The sequence below is a fragment of the Dipteris shenzhenensis genome, chromosome 29, assembly GCF_047967505.1.
Source record: "Dipteris shenzhenensis isolate YYH24624 ecotype China chromosome 29, Dip_SZ_1.0, whole genome shotgun sequence".
In the NCBI taxonomy this organism is placed as follows: domain Eukaryota; kingdom Viridiplantae; phylum Streptophyta; class Polypodiopsida; order Gleicheniales; family Dipteridaceae; genus Dipteris; species Dipteris shenzhenensis.
The window spans coordinates 11,779,147-11,803,317 of NC_141624.1; the positions used below are offsets into that span (position 1 = coordinate 11,779,147).

The 24,171-nt window shown below is 48.5% G+C and overlaps 1 protein-coding gene across 1 annotated transcript in view; it reads right to left on the reverse strand.

Annotated features, from left to right (window-relative positions):
• The window catches only part of LOC147882442 (DNA-directed RNA polymerases IV and V subunit 2-like), a 160,451-nt gene that overhangs the window by 105,654 nt on the left and 30,626 nt on the right, over positions 1-24,171 (reverse strand). Inside the window, exon 4 of the mRNA XM_087400248.1 lies at positions 18,365-18,625. Coding sequence (XP_087256374.1) covers positions 18,365-18,625 — 261 coding nt within the window. The remainder of the gene's footprint in view (positions 1-18,364; positions 18,626-24,171) is intronic.

Sequence of the window (24,171 nt, forward strand, 5' to 3'; positions counted from 1 at the left end):
CTGTCAAGGGATCCCCTTGAGTTGGGGGGCCAATGTGCATATCTTTGCACCCTACTGACCCTGATGAGATGATCGGAGGGGGAATGGTCATGACCGCGGGGGAGGTAAGTGGTAATGTCATGCCATGGTGGGTGAGACCTGAGGAGGGCAGGGGAGTGACCGGGAGAACATCATCAGGGAAATCAAAATCTGCCTCGAAGGGGATGGATGGAGAGGCGACTCCTGCATGAGCAACGGATGGCAAAGCTCCAGAGGCTGGCCCAAGAGGGGATGGCTCAGAAACCTGTGCTGCAGATGTGGGTGGAGCAAGAGTGGGTATGGAGACTGGAGAGGAAGAGAGGACAGAGACTGATGCAGCAGAGGCCGAGGATGCTGGGGCCGCACTAAGGGCCAGTGGAGCTGATCTCAAGTGGGGGATCATAGGAGCAGAGGGTGGGCGGTGAGGAGAAGATGAAGTATGTGAAGGTGGAGGAAAGAGTGCAGGCGTTGCAGCCCGCCACTGGTGCAAGAGGAAGGTGAGGTGAGGTCCACAAGTACAGGTGTGTGTGCTTCTGCGTGTGCGATTTCGAACAGTGGCCCGGAATGTTGAATAAAAGAGGGATGCAAAATCATATTGAGTGATGGTGAAGAGAGCATTAAGAGCAGGACGGATACCTTTCGTGATGTAGTAATGCCCGAGTGATGAATAGAAGCGAGTGAAGAAGTAGCGTGTGATCACTGCTTCTCTGCTTCCACCTTCCAAAACCTTTTTGCAATCATATCCCCTCCTGTTGGGTTTGCACTGTGAAAGGAATGAAAGGAGATGTGGTGAATCGTCGGAAGGAGGCTGAATAGGGAGAGCAGGGAGCCCCATGTACTATGAGACCAAATTGGGTGTGAGAAGCTGCCTAGAGCCCATGAACTCAAAAGTGTCTGTGACAGAGTCATAAGATCTTATGAATCCTGTACACAGTTCCACATCCACAGGAGGGAAGATGACCTTGTCGAACTCAGTTAGACCCAGGGTCTGGATCTCGGAAGATGTCAATACCAAGGATAGTTTGAGGTTTGGATCAAGAAGAGGTTTAAACATAACCCGAATGTGGGAGAGAGGAGGGGTGGTTATCGAAGGGCTCTGTATCTCTGTTGGCCCACCCGACCCTTCTGAATGTGGTCTTCGTGCAGAGGGGGTGTAATCTGAGCCCCCACGGTCGGAAGAAGAGGCACTGGAGCTCTGAGAGTGGAAAAGAACCCCCCGCTACTGTCTTGATTGTGGTGGCTCTCCATCCGAGATGATAGTGATGTCCGAACCAAGATGGGGATGCATCACTGATGAAGACGGCCCTGCTGATGAAGTCGGCCCTACCGATGAAATTGGCCCTACCGATGAAATTGGCCTTGCTGATGAAGTTAGCTCTGCTGATGAAGTCGGCCTTGCTGATGGAGTCGGCCCAGCTGTAGAGGCTGTAGGCATGGGTGAGGTCATGTGCACTGCAGAGGCTACCTGAGACTTCATGGCGGTATAGAAAGGGATGAAGAGCTTATCTCGGGGCAACCGTGGCTTATACTTGGACTTCTTCTCGAGCATGAAGAAGAAACAAGAGGTGAAGTAGGAGCTAATGACGAAGCAGGAAGGGGAGCGGATGACGAAGCAGGAAGGTGAGTGATGACGAGGCAAGAAAGGAAGCAGGAAGGGAAGGGGAGCTGATGACGAGGCAAGAAGGAAAGCAGGAAAGGAAGGGGAGCTGATGTTGAAGCAGGAAGGTGAGTGATGACGAGGCAAGAAAGGAAGCAGGAAGAGAAGGGGAGCTGATGACGAGGCAAGAAGGAAAGCAGGAAAGGAAGGGGAGCTGATGTTGAAGCAGGAAGGTGAGTGATGACGAGGCAAGAAAGGAAGCAGGAAAAGGAGGGAAGCTGATATCGAAGCAGGGGGTGAGCTGATGACAGAAAGGTCAAGAAAGGGAGGGAAACTGATGACGAAGTAGGAAGGCAGATGATAACAAGAAGGGGAGCTGAAGCAGGAAGCTGAGCAGATGACGAGGCTAGAAAGGAGTTGGCCAGGTGATAACGAGGAGGGGAGTCGATGACGAGGTCCAGAGAGGAAAGCTGGCGAGGTGATAGTGAGGAGGGGAGCTGATGACGAGGTCTGCTGAGAAGGGAATTAGCAACCAGAGTGACTGCAAGGTGATGGAGTCAAGGAGAACGCAAGAGGAGAGAGATGGAGCTGGAAAAGATAGGACACAATGGAGAGGTGGCGCAAAGTGGAAGGAGAGAGGTGGCGTAGTGGGTTGGAGTTGGCCCAGGGTGGCGCAGAGTGGAGATGGCGGAGGATGTGGAGGTGGGCAGGGAGTAGGAAGCTGGCAGGAGAGAGGGAGTGGGGCGTGGCCCAGCCCAGCAGAGTAGGGGAGATGGCGTAGGGTGTGGAGGTGGGCAGGGAGCAGGAAGCTGGCACAATTCACTAGAAGAGGGGCTGCCAGGAGGTGGAGATGCGATCCAAGGTAAGATGGTGAAGCAGGGAGAGCTGCGTGCAGCAAGAGGGGCTGCTGAGATGGGGTTGCGATCCAAGGCCAGGGCTGCCAGGAGGATGCGCTGCAGATTTCGTTGCAGATTTCGTTGATGGAGAAAGCTGCAGGAAAATTCGTTGATGGAGGGAGGGCTGCTATCACTGGTGGAGGGGAGGCTGTAGGAGAAATCACTGAGGGAGGGAGAGGGGCTGCTATCTTGATTGAAGGGGCTGCAGGAGAATTCGCTATGGAGGGAAGGCTGCAGGAGAAATCGCTGCGGGAGGGAGAGGGGGCTGCTATCTTGATGGGAGGGGCTGCAGGAGAATTCGCTATGGAGGGAGAGCTGCAGGAGAAATCGCTGGAGGGGAGGCTGCAGGAGAATCGCTGAGGGAGGGAGAGGGGGCTGCTATCTTGATGGAAGGGGCTGCAGGAGGATTCACCGATAGAGGGAAGGGAGCTGCGTATGGTTTCGTTGGAGGGGGGGACAGCCACAAATACACAACCAAAGAGATCCAAATTTAGGAAAGTAAGCCAAAAATAGCATGAGTGGGCTGTAAGATGCGATGGATGAGCTGATCCCAAGGATCCACGCTGAGTTTAGCCAGATGCTAAATATAGCACTGGTCGGAATTGGGAGGTGAGATGAAGGACCGACGCTGAATTTGGTGGCTAAATATAGCCGTGGTGGGAGGTGGTAGGTGAGAGAAAAAGCGGTGTGGGCAAGAGGAAATATTTGAATGAAAACGGTGGGAAAATCAGAATTTGAATTTTATTTTCTCCTGTATAGGCCATTGGACGAGTGTGTCATAGGGGTGAATGAGGCTGAAGGAGGAATGAACCAAGGGTGAACCAAGGTTGAACAAGGGGTGACATTGGTGTGCCCATGGGTGACTGAGGGGTGAACAAGGAGCGGCAAGAAGTGACCTAGGATGAACAGGGGAGGAACAAGGGGTGACATAGGGAGGAGCATAGGTGACAGAGAGTGAGCTTGGCAGGTGACATAGGAATGAACAAGGGTGAACTAGGAGTGAACATGGGTGACCTAGGAGTGAACATGGGTGACAGAGAGGTGAACATGGGGAGTTGACATAGGAGTGAACAGGGATGACCTAGGAGTGAACAGGGGTGACTTGGAGGTGAACATAGGTGACAGAGAGGTGAACATGGGGAGTTGACATAGGAGTGAACAGGGGTGACCTATGAGTGAACAGGGATGACTTGGAGGTAAACATAGGTGACAGAGAGGTGAACATGGGGAGTTGACATAGGAGTGAACAAGGGTGACCTAGGAGTGAACAGGGGTGACCTAGGAGTGAACATGGGTGACAAAGAGGTGAACATGGGGAGTTGACATAGGAGTGAACAGGGGTGACTTGGAGGTGAACATAGGTGACAAAGAGGTGAACATGGGGAGTTGACATAGGAGTGAACAGGGGTGAGGAGTGAACAGGGGTGACCTGGAGGTGAACATAGGTGACAGAGAGGTGAACATGGGGAGTTGACATAGGAGTGAACAGGGGTGACCTAGGAGTGAACAGGGGTGACCTAAGAGTGAACATGGGTGACAGAGAGGTGAACATGGGGAGTTGACATAGGAGTGAACAGGGTTGACCTAGGAGTGAACAGGGGTGACCTGGAGGTGAACATAGGTGACAGAGAGGTGAACATGGGGAGTTGTCATAGAAGTGAACAGGGGTGACCTAGGAGTGAACATGGGTGACAGAGAGACCTAGGAGTGAACAGGGGTGACCTGGAGGTGAACATAGGTGAAAGAGAGGTGAACATGGGGAGTTGACCTAGGAGTGAACAGGGGTGACCTAGGAGTGAACATGGGTGACAGAGAGGTGAACATGGGGAGTTGACATAGGAGTGAACAGGGGTGACCTAGGAGTGAACAGAGGTGACCTGGAGGTAAGCATAGGTGACAGAGAGGTGAACATGGGGAGTTGACATAGGAGTGAACATGGGTGACCTAGGAGTGAACAGATGTGACCTAGGAGTGAACATGGGTGACAGAGAGGTGAACATGGGGAGTTGGCATAGGAGTGAACAGGGGTGACCTAGGAGTGAACAGGGGTGACTTGGAGGTGAACATAGGTGACAGAGAGGTGAACATGGGGAGTTGACATAGGAGTGAACAGGGGTGACCTAAGTGTGAACAGGGGTGACCTGGAGGTGAACATAGGTGACAGAGAGGTGAACATGGGGAGTTGACATAGGAGTGAACAGGGTTGACCCGGAGGTGAACATAGGTGACAGAGAGGTGAAAATGGGTGACTTAGAGGTGAACATAGGTGACAGAGAGGTGAACATGGGGAGATGACATAGGAGTGAACAGGGGTGACAGAGAGGTGAACATGGGGAGTTGACATAGGAGTGAACAGGGGTGACCTAGGAGTGAACAAGGGTGACTTGGAGGTGAACATAGGTGACAGAGGTGAACATGGGGAGTTGACATAGGAGTGAACAGGGGTGACCTAGGAGTGAACAGGGGTGACCTGGAGGTGAACATAGGTGACAGAGAGGTGAACATGGGGAGTTGACATAGGAGTGAACAGGGTTGATCTGGAGGTGAACATAGGTGACAGAGAGGTGAACATGGGTGACTTAGAGGTGAACATAGGTGACAGAGAGGTGAACATGGGGAGATGACATAGGAGTGAACAGGGATGACCTAGGAGTGAACTATTTCCTTTTCTTACTCCATCACCATATCAATGGTTTGTAAGTTCATTTTTATTTTTCTTTGACGGATTCGTCCTCCATTTCTATTCACGGGATGGTGAATGATCGTGGCGGGGGAAACTGTTACCTTATCACACGACCACCTGTCGACAGGTGTTGACCACATGACGACATCTGTTGACCACATGACGACATCTGTTGACCACATGTTGACCATGTGTCAACACAAGTTAGCCACGCGATCACACGGGTTCATCCAGGAGTACTATCCAAGGCTGTTAACCACACGTCGACACATGTCAACCAGGAGTATCGTGTCCAAAGTGATCTCATCAAGAGCTGCACACATGGAGAGTGAGCTTAGCACATGGAGCAGTCGGGAGTATTTATATTTACACAGTGGTTCAGTGATACAGTGGTGCGGTGGTGCGGTGAACCAGCTCACCTGCACATGGAGAATTTACACCATCGGGCTGGCGAGTCAAGGGTGACCTAGGAGTGAACAGGGGTGACAAAGAGGTGAACATGGGGAGTTGACATAGGAGTGAACAGGGGTGACCTAGGAGTGAACAGGGGTGACTTGGAGGTGAACATCGGTGACAGAGAGGTGAACATGGGGAGTTGACATAGGAGTGAACAGGGGTGACCTAGGAGTGAACAGGGGTGACCTGGAGGTGAACATAGGTGACAGAGAGGTGAACATGGGGAGTTGACATAGGAGTGAACAGGGGTGACCTAGGAGTGAACAGGGGTGACCTAGGAGTGAACATGGGTGACAGAGAGGTGAACATGGGGAGTTGACATAGGAGTGAACAGGGGTGACCTAGGAGTGAACAAGGGTGACTTGGAGGTGAACATGGGTGAACAGGGGTGAATAGAGGTTCAACCTGAGTGGCAGGGGTGAAGAGGGATTAAGGAGAAGTGTGTGTCAGAGAAGGCAAGGGCTGTTTCCGTCTTGCCAGAGAAGGAGAAACCCAGTTTTTATTGGTCTCCCACCAAAGAGTGCAACTGGGCAGAGAGTAGAAGCTTGACAGGGTTAGGAAAGGGAATACATTGTTGTTGTTTTTTTTTTGAATAAATAGAAATTCAACTAATAGGAATGGAAATCCTTATCCAAAGAGAGAGAGTCAATGTGGATGATACTTCTTTACCCGTGAGCCATTCTTAGGTGCTGGTAACTTCTTGCCCTCCAAGGTGGCCAAATAAACCCCTCCACTGGGAATAATCCTTGTGATAAAGAAGGGCCCTGTCCAGCCACTGACAAATTTGGGTTTATGCTTTAGGAACTTACTGGAATATAACAAGACCAAGCTGCCAACTTGGAATTCCCTCTTCCTGAGATTTCTGTCATGCCATGCCTTCTGCCTTCTTTGCCAGACTTCCTGAGCAAGGATGGCTTCACGACGATGTTCATCCAAGGCTTCAAGATCCCATAATCTCTCAAGTGTGCATGCCTCCAAGTTATCATCCATCTCTGCCATGACCCTAGTGGTCTTCATGTGGAACTCATAGGGCATAACCGCCTCCAAGCCGTAAACTAGCTGGAAGGGTGAATATCCAGTGCTAGCCTTGTATGATGTTCTGTAAGCAAAAAGAGCAGCTGGTAGTAGAATATCCCAATCTGCCAAGGAATGAAGGCATAACCGAGCCACAATATGAGACATGGTCCGATTGGAGCTCTCGGCCAAACCATTGGCTCGAGGGTAGTATGAACTAGAGGTCTTGTGAACAATTTGCAGTTGGGTGATGAGGTCAGTGATGACATCATTGAGAAAGTGGGTACCTCTGTCACTCATCAATTCCACAGGACATCCAAACCTAGAAATGATTTGATCATACAAGAATGAGGCCACAACTTGAGCAGTGCAGGTCTTCGCTGCCTTAGCCTCCACCCATTTAGTGCCATAATCGGTAGCAATCAGAGCATACTTGTTCCCTCTTCGAGTTGCAGGAGAGATGGGTCCAACAAAATCCAATCCCCATCTATAGAAGGGTGGTACAGGGCTGGATGGCTGAAGGGGAAGGTACTCCCGTCGGGTAGGCTTCGGCCCCCCTCTTTGACATGAGTCACAGTGGCGCACATAAGCGTAGCAGTCTTGGAATAGCTTTGGCCACCACAACCCAGAGCGCATTATCTTTCTAGCAGTGGCCTCTGGTGCCATATGACCTCCCCCCATTCCTGAGTGAGCCTCCTGAAGGATGGCTTGTGTTTCATGAGGGAGCACACACCTCCTTAAAATGTGGTCCTTCCCCAACTTGTACAGCTGACCCGCGATCAGTTTGAAAGGAGCAGCCTGAACAATCTGCCTCCGCTTTTGTGCTGGAGTTAACCCTTTGGGGAACTCCCCTGTAGACAACAAGTGTACAATGTTTGCATACCATGGGGGAAAGCAGTCCACAGCAAACAGGCAGTCATCTTTTGGTACTGTGGCATCGACACGGAAGAGGCCCGCATCTGGAAGGTCATCATCAACTCCTATGGCTGCTTCACCTGAAGAGATCCTTGATAAGTGGTCTGCTGGTTGATGCAATCGGCCTGCTCTCACTAGGATGTCAAAGTCAAACTCTTGAAATAGAAGAATCCACCTGCTCACTCTCCCCCCAAGCGTTGGTTTGTTCAGTAAGTACTTGAGAGCTTGATGATCAGTAATGATGATAAACTTACCACCCAAGAGATAGTGCCGATACTTTGTCATGGCATAGACCATGCCCAAGCCCTCGCGTTCAGTGGTGCTATAGTTTCTTTCTGCTCCATTGAGTTGTCTGCTTGCGAAGTACACAGGTAGGTCGAGTTTGTGCTCTTCATCTGGTTGGGCCAATATCGCCCCAATCGCCAGCCCACTTGCATCTACATGCACATGAAAAATGACATCCCATTGAGGTTGCCGCAAGATGGGTGCCTTTACTAGACGATCCTTGAGGTTGTCAAACGCCAGTGGTGCCGACCAGTTGAAGGACTGCTCCTGCCGAAGGAGTTCCATCAACGCCACCGCTATGTCGGCATAGGACCTGATGAATCTTCTATAATAACCCACATGTCCCAAAAAAGACTTGACTTCTCTGGGTGTGCGAGGAATAGGCAAGGTCAATATCACTTCCACCTTTGCTGGGTCCGTGGTCATTCCCTCAGCCGAGACGATGTGGCCAAGGAGGACCCCTCGCAAGGCGAGGAAGAAGCATTTGTCCGGATTCAAGCACAACCTAGCTTCTCTGCACTTATCAAAAACCCACCTCAACTTACTCATGTGATCAGTCTGAATAGCAGGTTCGAGGTGAGAAGCATTCTTACCATTGAACACAGAGAAGTCATCCAAGAATACCTCAAGGAACTTTCCGATGTTCTCTTGGAAGAGTTTGGTGACAAGATGTTGAAACGTGGCCGGTGCATTGCATAGACCAAAAGGCATCATCCGGTAAGCATAAGTTCCCCATTGGGTGACGAAGGTAGTCTTTAACTGATCTTGCTCTTGCACCCGAACCTGGTTATACCCACTGTATCCATCCATGAAGGAGTAGAGAGCATGACCAGCTACGGTTTCTAGCACCCTGTCAGTGAAGGGGAGAGGAAACCTATCCCGACGTGTGGCGGTATTCAAACTCCTATAGTCGACACAAACTCAGAGTTTTCCAGTCTCTCTTTTGGGCACCACTACGATGCCACTAAGCCATTCGGAGTAGTCAACAGGGTAGATCAACCCTGCTTGCTCCATCTTTTGAATATCAGCATGGACAGCCTTGCCATAGTTAGGATTCATGCGATATGGTCCCCTGATCACCGGCTCTGCTTCCGGATATAGATCGATGCGATGTTCCATGAGCTCAGTGGGTACTCCCTTTAAATCCTTATATGACCAAGCAAAGACATCAACATACTCTTGAAAAAAATCAGACAATGCACCAAGGAGATAGTCATGTTCCCAGACCCAACTGGCTACCTTAAGATGTCGTGGTTGGTCTTCTGTCCCTATGTTCAGATACCTCCAATCCCTGGCATGGTCAACCTGAGGTATGCTTCCTGATGTGGAGTTGTTCGGTTCTTCTACTCCCACTGCTGGGTGCGCAGGAGAATCATCCAGAGAAAAATTCCCCACTACTTCTTCCATCCAAGAGCTCGGATAGGATGGTTGGGTATGTTCTGGAAATGGTTGAAATGTAGAGGCAGCACTTGGGCCCATTCTCTTCTTTCCTTTTTGCGCTTGCTTGAGCATTCCTCTGTATGGTAGTCCAACCACCTCGTATGTAGTTTTGGGAACCTCCTGTGTCGTTGGGGGGTCAGCTTCTGACATATATAAGTCGAGTAGAACAAGGTCCGCGACATCTTCTTCTCCCTGTATGCTGTGGGCTTGCCTTGAAGGTCTGAAGTTCCAGATTCCAGTGTGAATGTGGACGGCTCCTTCAAATTGTCCGGTCTCTTGACCCCTCCTAGGTTGGTCAGGTTTGCACAATGGATTCAATAACCCTTCCAAGAGTCATTTCCGGCACCGCCTGCCTTTGAATGACATCAGTAAGTAGGTGGTCATTCACTTCTTCTGCAGATCCATGAGTGTCTTCTCCAATACCATCATTATGCTCAGCCAGCCCATGATCTATGTGGTCATCTTCTTCTTCCATAGATTCATGAGTGTTCTCTTCAGTACCATCATTATGCTCCGCCCGCTCATCATCTTCTTGCATAGTATCCTCTTCCTCCTCTGTTGTGACCCCATGGTCATTTTCTTGGTGTGAGGCATCCATGTCGTGTGCCTCCATTGCTTCCATTGCTGCTTCATGGTCTTGTCTTTGAGTCACCCTGGTGGCCTCCCCACCACTTGGTCTGGTACTTGCAAACATCATTCGCTGATACATGTGGGGATTATTAAGAAGACCAAAAGGCATCCGTTCATACATGAGATCAGCCAAACCAGGTGGAGAAGAGGCTTCCTGGCGCACCTCTTACGCATTCCGTGAAGTACCAAGATGGGCTTCAGGATCCTCTTCTGGACACAAGTCCACCATGTTGATGGCTAAGGATCCCAGGGCCCCCATCCAATCCAACATGACAGCTTCTTCCTCATCTGGTCTAGCATGTTCCAACAAGTACGTCAAGCTCTCACCATCATCTCGTGCTGCTGTTACATAGGTTTCACCTTGGAAGGGTGAGTCTTCCACATAGGCCAACTCTTCTTTCTGTAGGGGCCAATCCCCAAGTGCCCATCGCTCCTCTTCCACCCCTTCTTCTTCTTCAGAATCCTCTTCCCCAAGTTCCACAGGTCGGTGACGGGCCCTTCCAGTAACCATGTCTATTTCTAAGGATGTGGATCCCAAAGGTAGTCGAACTTCATCAATTGACCAATCTTGAATGGCCTTTGCTGAGCGTAACCATGGTCTACCAAGAAGTAGAGGATAAGTCTGCTCACCCTCCGTCATATTAAGTACAACAAAATTGGACAGGAATGTAACTCCCCCAATCTTCATGTGAACACCTTTGGCAGCCCCCATAGGCTTCACCTTGTGTTGATCCGCCATGCGTACTTGAAAATGTACGTCAGTTGTCAATTTCAAACCCAGTTGTTGAAGAGTACCTCTCGGCATGATGTTTACTGCTGCCCCACCATCCAAGAAAACATCTTTCAGCTCCACCCCATTGATCTCCACTGCGAGCTTGGGACTTTGTTCACATGTGAGGGCAGCATAGGCTGAGCAATTGTCTAGTGTTACTCCATCTTGAACTGTTATTGTCTCTGGTGTGGGTCCGCCCTGAACAGATCCCCTTTGGCGCCCTCCTGGCATGCGATTCAAAAATGCAATAGTCTGATGCTTGATATGTGGAGACAATTGACAGAGTTGTCGTAAGGTGATATTGGGCCTAAAATCCATCAAGTCATCCATCAAAGAATAGGGCTGGACAATAGCAGCAGCCTTTTGTGCCTTCATCCGCCGAGCTTCTGGCCAAGGGTCGAAGCTCACGCGAGGGAGAGGAGGTGCCTCTGGATTCTCAGTCAATATTTCCTGTGGTGACTCTCCCATCACCCATTTCCCCTTTTCTTGGGTACTACTAGGCTTCACCCCTTTTTCCTTCTCTTGCTTCATTGTGCTTCCTGAGTGGAAGGTGGATGGGCCTGCCTGCGACTCCTCACGTTTTTGCCCTAAAGTTGTCACTTTTGTTGCAAACCTCACTATTCTGGACTTGCGGGAAGGAAACTGAGGTGTGACGCCTTCATCTTCAGAACTAGATTGAAGATCTTTGGTGACACTCCTGACCACCTCCTGATACCTTGAAGGCATAGATTGCTCACTTGGAGCTGAGGTAGTTTTAGAGCTATTGATAGGTCTTGATGGCTGTGGGGCCCTTCGGGTCCTTTCTAATCCAGTTACAGGAGAGGACAAGGGTGATGCAGTCCTGTGCCCACTGTCCACCTTGGAGGAAGGAGGTGGGGATGCTCCTCTAGTGACTGAGCTGGTATTAGTTGGTGATGAGGCCTCTGATATTGATGTTGAGTCATCCTTACTACTGTCACCCTTCATTTGTGACCTAGTCATAGCTCCTAACACTGCACCAATCAAATGGGGTTTGTCACCCTCCCCCGCCACTACTACATCAACCATGTTGACTTGCGATGTTGATTCCCTTCTGCCATTGGGACAATCTCTAGTGTAGTGGTCATTTGTGTTGCACTGTGTACAAGAGGGTCCCCCGAATGGTTGTGTACAATCATCTTGGCAATGGCCGTACTCGCCACATCTATAGCACATGATGGGCCTGCGAAAGTTGGTACCTCTGCCTCCACGTCCACCTCGGAACCCACCCCGTCGACCGCGGATATAAGGGGGTCCATATCCACCCCCTGACATAGGTGGTTGATACTGTGCAAAGTAGGGCGGAGGATAGAAGTATGGAGCCCCAAATTCACTAGGAGTAGGAGCTTGGAGCAAAGGAGGATTAGGAAGTAGTGGAGGTGGAATGATAGGATGGGTGGGTGGTTCAAGTGCCTTCACAAGGGCTGAAGCTAGGGGTACTGGCCCTGAAGTGGTCGGTGCAGCTTTGTTGATTGTAGCCACCAGTGGTTCTCCAATTGGATACTCCGGCAGAAGCTTCCTCAACCCCTTAAGATACCTACACTCAGAGGCATCATGTCCATGAATTTCACAAAATGTGCAAAAGGAGGTCGGGGTGGGTACCTTACGCTTCGATGGACATTCCCAGTAGCCATGGCCAGAACCCTTGCAGTCGGTGCACCAGAGACCACTTCTTATCTGAGCTTCAAAGGGTGACAGTCCATCCACTTTTGTTCTGTCTTTCAGACCTTCTTTGATTTCTTCTAATTCCTTCTTGAGTTGCTGCCATGCCTGTGAGCCCTCTTCTCTCGGAAGTTGGGCGGTCTGGGCGGGTGTTGAGGTGAAACTTAACTGGGACCCTTCCATCTTCACCGCTTTCCTCAAAAATTCTTGTAGTGAGGCATGCTCAGGAAGTTTGTCAACCAGCCTTATAGCAATGGTGGAGGGTAAAGCCTTCAAAAACCACCCCTTCATGACGGCGTCATTGGGTGGCACCGACATCTTTGCCGCCAAGACCCTCATCCTTGTGTACATCTCAGAGATGCTCTCTCCAGGCTTCATGGTGTCAGTGGATAACTCTTGGACAATCATGTGTTTGAATTTTTCCAACTTGAAAGTGCGTAAGAATTCCTCCCTTAGGTCTGTCCACGTCTGGAAGTGGTCTGGAATGAAGGAACGCATGCTCATTCTCCACACCTTTAGCTCTACATGCTGTGAGGAACTTCCTCACATGAGCTTCCGCATCCTCATGGAGGTGGCCTTTGAACTTTTGAGTCTTCACGTGGACCTTGTTGAGTAGCTCGAGAAGTCTAGCTCTGTCTGGAGGACTGAGAATGGCCATCCCCACCCGAGAGGTTGGAGAGGATGCAAGAGTTGGAGGGAGTCCCGATGGGGCTGTAATGAGTGTTGGTGCTCCCAAGGAGACCACCCCGACAACTCCTCCTATGGAGGACCACAATGGAGAAGTCACTACTGATGTAGTCATAGAGGAAGTGTACCCAGATGGTAGGGCGTAAGTGGGGGGTCTCGGTGTTGCAGAGGGAAAGGGTGAGAACATGGAAGATGTGGGGGTGAAAGAGGATGGGAGAGCATTTGGGAAAGAGAGGGACGGAGTTGAAGTCATGGATGAGTAAGCAGAAGGGAAGGAAGGAGGTGGTGGAAAAGGCAACACCGGTGTGGATGGAAAGGGAGATGAAACCATCATGGCAGGTAAAGGCATGGCCGGAGCAAAAGTACCCCCCAATGGAATAGATGTAGAAGAAGGATTAGCTAGGAGCCCGGAGCTATGCATAACAGATGAGGTAGCAGCTTGTCCACAAGAGGTTGAGGCGGGAGCAGATGGAGTCACCACTCCGGTAGAAGAGGTGGTTGATGAAGACATCGTTGCAGGAGGAGGAGAGGGGCTGCCTTGACCTTGATGAGTCCCTGAGGAGCCCTCGTCCTTAGTACCCTCTTCTTTCACCTGTTCTCCGCTTTGCACTTCTTCTTCTCCGGAGTCCGGATCTGACCACCAGGGTTCCTGTTGATCCAAGTCAATGAGAGTGTCGATGAAGTTACTTGCTGTGGCTACTGCTCCAATGGGCTCACTTTGTGCTCGAGTTGAGGACTTCGCAATCTTATGTCGCACGTAATGCTTCTTGTACCTAGTTTGGTCTGCCGGAAGTCTTTTCTCCACTCTCCTCAAGTACCTCCTAGTTCTCTCACTAGCTCCTTCAAATGTTTCAGAACTACTCGGCATAAGACCTCTCTCTAGGACCCTAGATCACCACTTCACTCGTGCTACTCAACACCAGCAGTGTCCCACCGTGATCGCCATAAACTGTCTGAGGGGGGGTTCATAACACTTCTGGAAGTATTACCGGAGGCCTAGGGCCACTGGTGCGAGAAGCGAGTAGGACATGCCATAAGTGTCACGGATGGTATGTAGGCGACAAATGGTATGTAGGCGAGTGCTTGTCGATGGTGTCAACTATGTGCAAGTGGTACAAGTGCTGAAGTGATGTGAGCAAGAAGAAGACCAAAGTGGAACAACATCACGAAAGCCAACCCTCGATATGAACTGTAAGAACTTCAAGCACATGACACAGGTCCGTTGTACCAGGTGAAGGGAGAGGAGGGGGGGAAAGAACACAACGGAAACAGATTTTAGAGTAGCGAGCAGAGATGGAGAGTAGCATAACTCATTAGAAAGCAAGATGACGGGTACACCCCTAGAAGATACACACGAGGCGAGCTCTTGACTCTAGCCTCTCACTCCTTCACTCATGCCTCTCGCCCCTCCAGAATGTCCCTCTCCCCTTTCCCTTTCCCCCTCTTCACCTTCTCCTCCTCTGCTCCACCCCCCACTACCAATCTCCTCTCCTTCTTCCTATTGGATGTCTTCTTGCACCCTTAGCCATCCTTAGCCATTCCACCGTTTGTGGGCCGCTCTGTCCTTGATGACTTCTGCAACACTCCAGCCTGTCCTGGGTCAGTGAATCCCATGCTCCATGTGTTCTCCTGTGCTCCTGACACTAGTTGGTTGAGAGGGTTGGTGCACCACCTATGCCTCTTAACTGTTGGACTGCTTCCCATGTGCACCAACAGGTGTATCCCGTGTACCATTGCGCCAGTACTTCCCTCTACTTCCCTCTGATTGACTTTGACCATGGTGAGTCGAGGTTGAGGTTTGGCACTCTTCAGTCGTGTGTTGCTTCCGTCATACCCAAGTCATGTCCAGGTCAAGTCATGTCCAAGTCATGTGAACACGCTGCGACTAGGCATGACCAAGGTCTAACAACTTGGCATGTTGCTGAGGTGACCATGACATGACCCAGGTGTGACTCTTGGTGGGTCGCCATAAACTTTGAGTACAACAGGGTGGAAAGAGAAGGTGTTTGTAAGAGAGAGGTAGGGAGTTGGACAGAGGGTGGAAAGAGAAGGGTTTTGTAGGAGAGAGGTGACAAAACATGTGTGCCTCAAGATCTATGGAGCGCTCTAAGGTGGATGGAACCTATCTAGAAACATGATGAAGAGAGTGCTCATGACATGTATCTCAAGTCAATTAGGTTCCAAGATAGATTAGCTTGGACTCATAAAGAGAATCTTGAGATAGTGCAAAGTGCTTGATTGATATTACTTCAAATGAACCTCCCTTTTATAGGTGAGGGTGCTTACATCCATTTGCTTGCTCACATGTGGGATATCTCCTCCATGCCATGTGGCAGCTTTCCCTTTACTCATACCTTTGCTCTATAAGTGCTCATGGCACCACAACTCTCAACAAGAGGTAGCGGTTGGACAGGGGGTGGAAAGAGAAGGTTTTTGTAAGAGAGAGGTAGAAGTTGGACAGAGGGTGGAAAGAGAAGGTGTTTGTAAGAGAGAGGTAAGGAGTTGGATAGAGGGTGGAAAGAGAAGGTGTTTGTAAGAGGGAGGTGGAAGTTGGACAGATGGTGGAAAGAGAAGGTGTTTGTAAGAGGGAGGTGGAAGTTGGACAAAGGGTGGAAAGAGAAGGTGTTTGTAAGAGAGAGGTGGAAGTTAGATAGAAGGTAGAAGGAGAAAGAGTTTGTAAAACAGGATGAAAAGGGGAGACCGTAGTTAGAGAGAGAAAGTGACAGAGTGAAAAGGAAGGCCGCATTTAAAGGGTGGTCATTTAGAGAGAGATAGTGGCACGGGATGAAAAAAGGTGGTCACACTTAGAGAGAGAAATGGCAAGGTAGTAGTACCTAATCAGAATGAAATCTGAGGCAGAGAGTCATTCGACAATGCCATGATAGCCCATGTGCGGGACATCCAGGAGTCGAGAAGACATATGATCTCGTGAAGCAAGATTTCTTTTGGCCAAAGATGGAAAAGCATATTCATGAATATGTGACACGTCGTTTTTCGTGTCAGGTAAGTAAGGCAGAGCGGGTGAAGCCACCCGGACTTTTACAGCCCTTGGAGATACCACTAAGTAAGTGGGAGAGCATTTCCATCGACTTTATTGTAGGGCTGCCTATGACACAAGGTGGATATGATTCTATCCTTGTGGTGGTTGATCATCTTACCAAGATGGCTCACTTCATTCCAACTAGAGAATCTGTTAGTGCCCCATGGCATGGTCTACCTCTATCGGAAGCTACCTGGGAATCCGTATACCAGTTACGGAGAGTATTCCCAGATTTCATCATTGAGGACGCTGATGCTTGAAGAGGGAAGGAATGTTATGCTCTAGCCGAGATAGCATGACCTCGGAAAGATCGATGGGCATTTTCCCTTAGAGGACCGACTTCTGTAATATTTTGTGTGTGTAAATTTAATGGTCAAGGGAAGTAACTGCCAAGGTCCTAGGTGAGGGTGTATTGGCATCGACTAGGTGGTTCTAAGTGCTCAGGCCTAGGTGCACCTAAATGTGTAAAAATGCCAAGGGGCAAATGTTTTAATTGTGCCCCAAGAGAGGGGTAAATGGTGTACCAAGCGAAAGGTCTAAAATGATGACATGTGGCACAGGGAACCATCTAGGGAATTATGGGCTTGTGGATAGGCATGAAGAAAATGAATTACATATCTTTGTGTACATGCGATCTACAAGAGAGGTTGGGAGGATATTTGGGATGCCTACGCCTGTGAATTTCGCCCGTGATTCGACGAAACCAAGAGAGAGCAGTAAATAGTGTTTCACCCACCATAGCCAAGGGGGGCATATGGTTCATGATGATATCGGAGCCATTGCACATGGGAGTAGCTGCAAGCACAATGCTTCCAAGCAGAGGGACTTTCAAGGACTCATGTTAACTTTGCCAAGATAAATGTTCGGCCACCCAAAGGTTAGTCATTCATGCTAAGGATGAGCATTTGAGAGGGAGATGGGAAAGAAGAAGCCAGCCAATGGAGAACAGAGACCAATCCACCCAACCAATGAGAGGAGTCTACTTAGTAGCGGCCTAGCAAACAAGCAAATTTTTCCCATCAGTGGCCAGGAGGGAGACTTGAAGGGCAAAAGGAGAGGGGAGCAGGAGAGAGGCACATTACAGAATGAGTATTATGGAGAGACGAGTGTGGAGACACCATTGCAGGAATGGAGGAAGCGTCCTAAGCTATCAGTTCGGCCACCTTGTAAGAGATCATCAACCTTGTAAATCGGAAGAGACATACCCATGCAAGGACAGTTCCCATTAGGTGTTGGGCTCTTTAAAACCTTGCTCCACTTTTCTTAGTTGTTCCCATTTCATTCTCTCTAGCAATTTGCATTTCATTTGTGTCTACATCACATCCGCCGCGTGTGTGCCTCAGGTCCAACCTGACTTCATGAGTCCGATGCATCATTAAATGAATTCAACTGTTTCTGTAGTTGTGTGGCTTTCTTGGAGGACTACATCCTTGAATAAGAAGCCCGAGACCATGGTAATAGTTCTACAAGTGTCTCGTTGACAAGCCTTCAACAAGAGGCCATCAAGAAGAGAGTCAATGGATTACAACTCGGAGAAGAAGTCTCATCAAAAGGATCAAGACACGTTTGTACCATCTGAATGGTGGTTTGGTGTAGTAAGGCATTCAATTTGATAACATGATGCAAGTTCATCATTTGTTATATCTCTCTTTCACTTAGCACTAGGGTAGAGTATTCCTGTATCTGCTACTTGCAATCATTTGCAATCAGATCTTCTCATAGGTTCGCATTCATCTTTTTTTCCTATTTCAACAACATCTACCAATAAATGGAGAGGAGAACATGGCTTACAACACAAAAGCCACAGGTTGATCGGGAGAGTGTGACGTGAAGTACGTGAGGATAGGAGAGAAACCTGAGGAGTGTATCATTTGTATAGCAGCTAGGAGGACTCTAGAGAGTAAGAGAGGAGTGGGCTTGAGCTATAAACTCTCCAGTTGGTCTATACCATCTGAGTGGTGAGTATGCATCACAATGCATCACCATAATACAGACTCATATGTAGCGTCACATCAACACACATAGTAGTGAGACTCTTGCACCTTTTGCTCTTACACAAGTAGCCTCTGGCCTCCAGTAATAGTTCAGCAGGATAACGAACCCTGCAATATATGCATATACATGAAGAAAATCCTAGCCAATCTGTATTCATGATTATAACATCACAGTTGATTTATTTTCATTTTTTGTGATATTATTAACTGTAATTTCCATAAAGGAATAAGAGACATAAAAGCAGGAAGAGTCTAACCTTTTCTGTTCCATTTATTATAAAATAGCCTCCATTGTCAAAGTGGCAATCTCCTTTCTGAAGACGTGCCTGTGTTTTCTCATCAGAAAGATTGCAGATGCTAGACTTAACCATTACTGGGATCTTTCCTATAAAAACTTCACCTATGACCTCTTCTTTCAGAGTCTTTTCTGGCTTCCTTTCTGCACTTTCTCTCTGGCCATTTGTTTCCTTCCCTTGTCTAGTATGCAGGAACAGTGCCTTGCAATCTTCATCTTCTTCCTTTTCTGGAAAGACACAAGTCTGCACAATAAATTAGGCGATTATTTGGACTTTAAAAAAGGGATTATAAGAATCCTAGAATTGTTTCCAAATATGACTTTCAAACATGAGATTTTGGAGTGGAAAAACCAACTAGAATCATGTATTGATTTAGGAATTATGTTTTACTTGCATCACCATATAATTTAACAAATCTTTAACACGTTGACAGAAAACATGGATTAAGATTCTGAAAATTGACATTAAAAGGCTGGAGCTTTACAGATTTACATGAATTATCTCTCTACCCACATCAAAGTAGGTAATTACTTACAAAAGGGAAACAAACAGAACAAAAATGAGAAGACCTAAATACGAAAGCTGTCTCAATGAGGAGATCTAGAGGGCCTACAACCTCTACAGCTGAGCTGCAATCTCCTGGCATTTCTAACCGTGTAATGAAAGAAAGGGATGCTTTTCTCTCTGTGACCTTCTCCAATCCATTCCCACTCCTGAGGGTCCCACTGCAAGGATCTCATAGGGACACCTCCATAGAGCCAAAGTCTCCATGAAAGTGAATTGAGATCTAGGTATCACTGTGAATCTGTACTCTACTTCATATACCTTGGAATCTTGACCGGCTAGAAGGGGGCCCCTTGAAGAATGTCATCTGAAGATGTATGAAGTCTCCCTCCCGACGACTGAACATAAAAAACAAGGGCATCCTCATGTGCATTCTGCAAAGCAACGACCTAAAGGGGAATACCCGTCCTAGTAAAAGCACCCAACCAAGTGGAATCCGTAATAGGCATATCATCTATATCCATCCACTCCGTATGGCTGCATCAATTTGCTGAATCCTCCCTGCACTCCCTCTCAGATGACTAATTGATAAAGCTCTTTGGTCCTCTAGAAGCTTTCTCAAAGTTTTCCAAGACCCTAGAGTGGAGGCAAAGCCCCTCTCCCATCTGGATCACTGCATATAATGGGAAGTGTTTAGCGGTTTGTGTTAGAACATGAATTCAAGTTGAGTGTGTTTTAGTGTGTTCTATGTTAGAACATGAAATCAAGTTAGGTGTGTTTTAGTGTGTTCTACTAGGAGTTCTAGTAGTCTCTTATGTAATGAGTGCCACGTGTCATATTGGGACATATCCCATGTACACTTTGGTATTCTAGTGTGTGCCTATATACGACTTGTGTGTCACATCAAGGAGTCTACATCAAGCTTATCAATGTGAGTATTTCCATTTTTTTCTATTGCTCATTTACATTTCCCTTCACTTTCATTATGTTTCCATTTTAGTATTATCTCCTCTTTCCCTAGCCTACCCTCTCTCTCTCCCTCTCCCTCTCCCTCTCCACCACGTTCCTTCATGTGGTATCAGAGCTATTCTTCCCTCCTCCCTCTCTTTCTTTCTCTATCCTTCCTTCTCCTAGTCCTTTCCCTCTTGCTCCTTGCTCTTCCAAGGGATTGAGGTGAGGGAGGTCAAGAAAGAGGAGCTACTCTCCCTCTTCTCCCTTGGAAGGAAGCCCTTCTTCCTCCACTCTTAGCCTCTTCATGAGCTGCGGATTTTGTTGGACATTTGAGCTGATTCATGGAGTTGGAGCTGCTGCATGATTGGTTGTGAATTTTGATGCGCCATCAGCCTCATGTTTGCTGCAGATTTGTGCTTAGATTTGGAGCAAATCAATCACCATTCTTGTGGGCATTCGTGGACGTCTTTGTAGAGGAAAAGACAGCTCGCTTTTTGCTCAAAAGGAGCCCGTTTTTTGCTCAGAGACAGCTCGCTTTTGCTGTTTTGGGGGCGTTTTTGTTAAGGAAATAGTTACTTACTGTTGTGGAGACATTTTTACTTCTGGGCATCCTAAAAACGACCTCATTTCAGCTGCTGCTCCTCCCCGGCTGCTCCATCGGCTGCTCCCTAGCTCTCCCCTGTAGGAATATAAAAGGAAGGACTAGAAACTAGAAAACTAGAAGTAAAATAAGAACAAGATTGAAAGACAAAGAAGTACCTTGAGAAGAGTGTAGACAAGACACAAGCTAGACAGATTGCAATGATGTGACCCATGAATATATGGGCCAAAGTACAAGACATAGAGCAAGAGTGCTTATGGAATAATTGTAGAAGTGCCACATGGCACATACTCAAGACACAAAGACTAAACTAAGACTAGACAAATGTAGACTAGAGAAATAGTACACTTAGTGTGCACTTATCTCCAACACCCTCCTTAAGTGGACACTAGGAGGAAGACAGAAAGACAAGACTAGAAGACAGACATAAAGACCGATAGACTGAGAGATAAGACAGAAGACATGACAGACAAAGATCCTGAGACACCCCTCCTCAAGTGATATCCTCATATGGGTCCACAAGGGAAGGGACAAGATGGATCTAAAACAAAACATAGTCAGATTGATAGACAAATAGACAGACAGACAAGACTAGATAGACAAAAGACTGACTGTAGACAAAGAGATAGACCTTGGAGACATTCCCTCCTCAGGTCCAAAAGCAGAATGTTAAGACACTAGAACCCTTTGACCTACATCATCGGTGGTCAAAGTGGTAGACAAGAAATATGAAGTAATCAGAAAGCCCACTTCTCATCATATGAGGAAGGAACAACAAGATCTGCTAATGGAGATGTTGCAGCAACATGGGCTGAGGTAGATGCAGGGGCTGATGTAGAGGGTTTGGAGTAGCAGTCCTTCTCCCGGTGATTATCACGGCCACAAATGGTGCATGGATGAGCCTTGAAACAGTCCTTCTCCATATGATTAGTTTTGCCACAATGGGTGCAAGGCTTTCTTACCTTAGAACTTCCTTTCTTTGCTAAAAATGCAGTGTCAGTTACCTTTCGTTGTTGAGTTCTTTCTTCCTCTTGGAGAGCATTGATGATAACTTCAAGAGTAGGATTATTGTGATACTTGAAGGTAGTGACAAGAGTAGCATAGATGTCAGGTAAGCTTTTGAGAAGCACAACAATAGCAATATCTTCGGAGATGGGGGACTTCACTGATGCAAGCTAAACCATAAGACTGCGAAGATAATTGACATGAGAGGCTATAGTAGCTCCTTCCTGCATATGTAGATCAAAGAATGAGATCATAAGTGCAATCTTAGAGTTTTTAGATCGGGGTCCAAAAAGGGTATCCAAAGTGATCCATGCTTGAGAAGCAGATTGTATGTCGGAGATGTGATGAATGTAATCATCTCCAAGACCGAGCAAAATGATAGCATAGGCTTTGTCAAACTTGCTCAATGTTGGAATCTTCGGGAGCAGCACGGTGAACAACATCCCAAAGACCTTCTTTCATAAGATGGCACTTGATTTTGATTTGCCAAGTATGAAAGTTGGACCCATTGAATTTGTCAATAGACATGAAAGAATGAGTAGAAGAGGCCATGTGGGAAGGTCTTACCTCTTGCTAAGATGCAAGGGCAGTGTCTATTCCCTTACAATATTGCAGAAATGAATGAAAGAAGAGATCCAAGAAGCCGGCTTGCTCACCACTTGTCAAGGCCATAGCATGTGACAGCCCATCAAAGCATGAGGAACCAGCAAAAAAGACTGCTCAGCAAACTGAAAGAGGCAACGCACAGTACCTTAATCCCAGGCAGAAGCAGAGGCGTAGAAAGGGGCGCGGTCCAAGAGATGTAGGCAGCGCGAGCTCCAAAGCAATGCCGTAGGGAAGACGTGGGCAGCTCTCAGGCGATCTCCGTGGTTCGCAGCAGCAAGACCTTGAGCTTGAGCATCAAGAGAGAAGATGGCCCAGATCACGAACAGCAGCTGGAGAGGTGCAGCCTGTTGAAAGAGGTGAGCGCAGCAATGGCAGGCAGAACTGAGCAAGAACAGCAGCGGCTGGCAGAAATGACGCGCAGATCTGGCAGAGAGATGGCGGCCTGATGTGGTGGCGTAGATCTGGCAGAGAGATGGCGGGGCAGAAAACTTAGAAGAGGCGGCTCCTTCAGCTCACGGGATCGGGGTAGAAGCAAAGGATAACTGGAAGAGGTGCGGCTACAGCAGATTGAGGGGAGAGAAGAGGGATCAACCTGGCTCTGATACCATGTAGGAATATAAAAGGAAGAACTAGAAACTAGAAAACTAGAAGTAAAATAAGAACAAGATTGAAAGACAAAGAAGTACCTTGAGAAGAGTGTAGACAAGACACAAGCTAGATATATTGCAATGATGTGACCCATGAATATATGGGCCAAAGTACAAGACATAGAGCAAGAGTGCTTATGGGATAATTGTAGAAGTGCCACATGGCACATACTGAAGACACAAAGACTAAACTGAGACTAGACAAATGTAGACTAGGGAAATAGTACACTTAGTGTGCACTTATCTCCAACATCCCCTAGCTCTAGCCTCCGCCCTCAGCCTTCCCCTCCGCTACCTTCCCCCTCCGTCAGCCTCTCTCTCTGCCGGCCAGCTCCCCCTCCTCACTGGCCTAGTCCTCCCTCTCCCGCTGTCCCTCCTCTCCCCGCCGGCCTGCTTTCCCTCTGACGGCCTGCTCACCCCTCCCCCGCTGGCCTTCTCTTCCCTCCGGACAGCTCCTCCCTCCCTTGCAGGCCCTCCCCTCCCCTGCAGCAGCTCCTGACCCCCCCTGCAGCATTTTTTCCTCCACCGCGAGTTTCCTCCTCCCTTGCACCACTTCTGCCCCCCCGAGGGCTGTTCCCCTCCTCCTCTCCCTCCTTGCCTAGCCCCTCCTTCCCTCATCCTCTCTACATCTACCTCCTCGCCTAGCCCCTCCCCCCCTCCTCTCTACTCCTACCCCATCCTAGCCTCTCTTCTCATCCTCTCTCCTACCCTCTATCCTAGCCTCTCCCCCCTTTCACCTCTCCTACCCCTAGTCCTCTCCTCTCTCCCCCTCCCTTAGCATTCTTCATCCCATTCTCTCCCTTCAACCTTCACCCTCTCCTCGGACATAGAATTTTTAGTCAGGCGGAGCTCAACAGTGTTCGAGTCAGCCTTCCCACCTCGATTGACAATGGTTCAGCCTTGCCAATCCTCGCCTGCTTCCACCAGCTGCAAAAACCATCATTTTCTCAAAAGACAAGTTGCAGCATCTCAAAAAAGATACAGAGCAGGAGAGCTCGACATCGCTCTTTGCTTGCATCCATGGGTCCCACCCTTCCAGGTTACAGGCTAGGGACTAGATGCTCGCCGCTCTATCTGGAGACCTCACAGGGCACGTCACAAATGTTCGTTTCCTTGGACGAGGTTACTTCCAGATTGTTTTTGACTCCTCGGAGAGGTAGCAAGTACAGTGCTTCACGTCACAGATGTTCGTTTCCTTGCGTGAGCTCTAGGAGGATTTTTTGGACCCCTTTCTCATTGGGATTTGATCCTATTAAGGAGGACAGACAGACGACGTTGATAAGGAAAAAAAAGGATAGACAACCAGGAATTATGTACTTCACCACATCAGATAGCTCAGACTTCATCGTAGGGATCCGTTGCAATGTGGGCTCGTAGATGATGAGCTTATGAACCAGGTTCCAGAGGAGGTATCCAGAGCACACATATAACAAGTCAATCTCCCACACAATCTG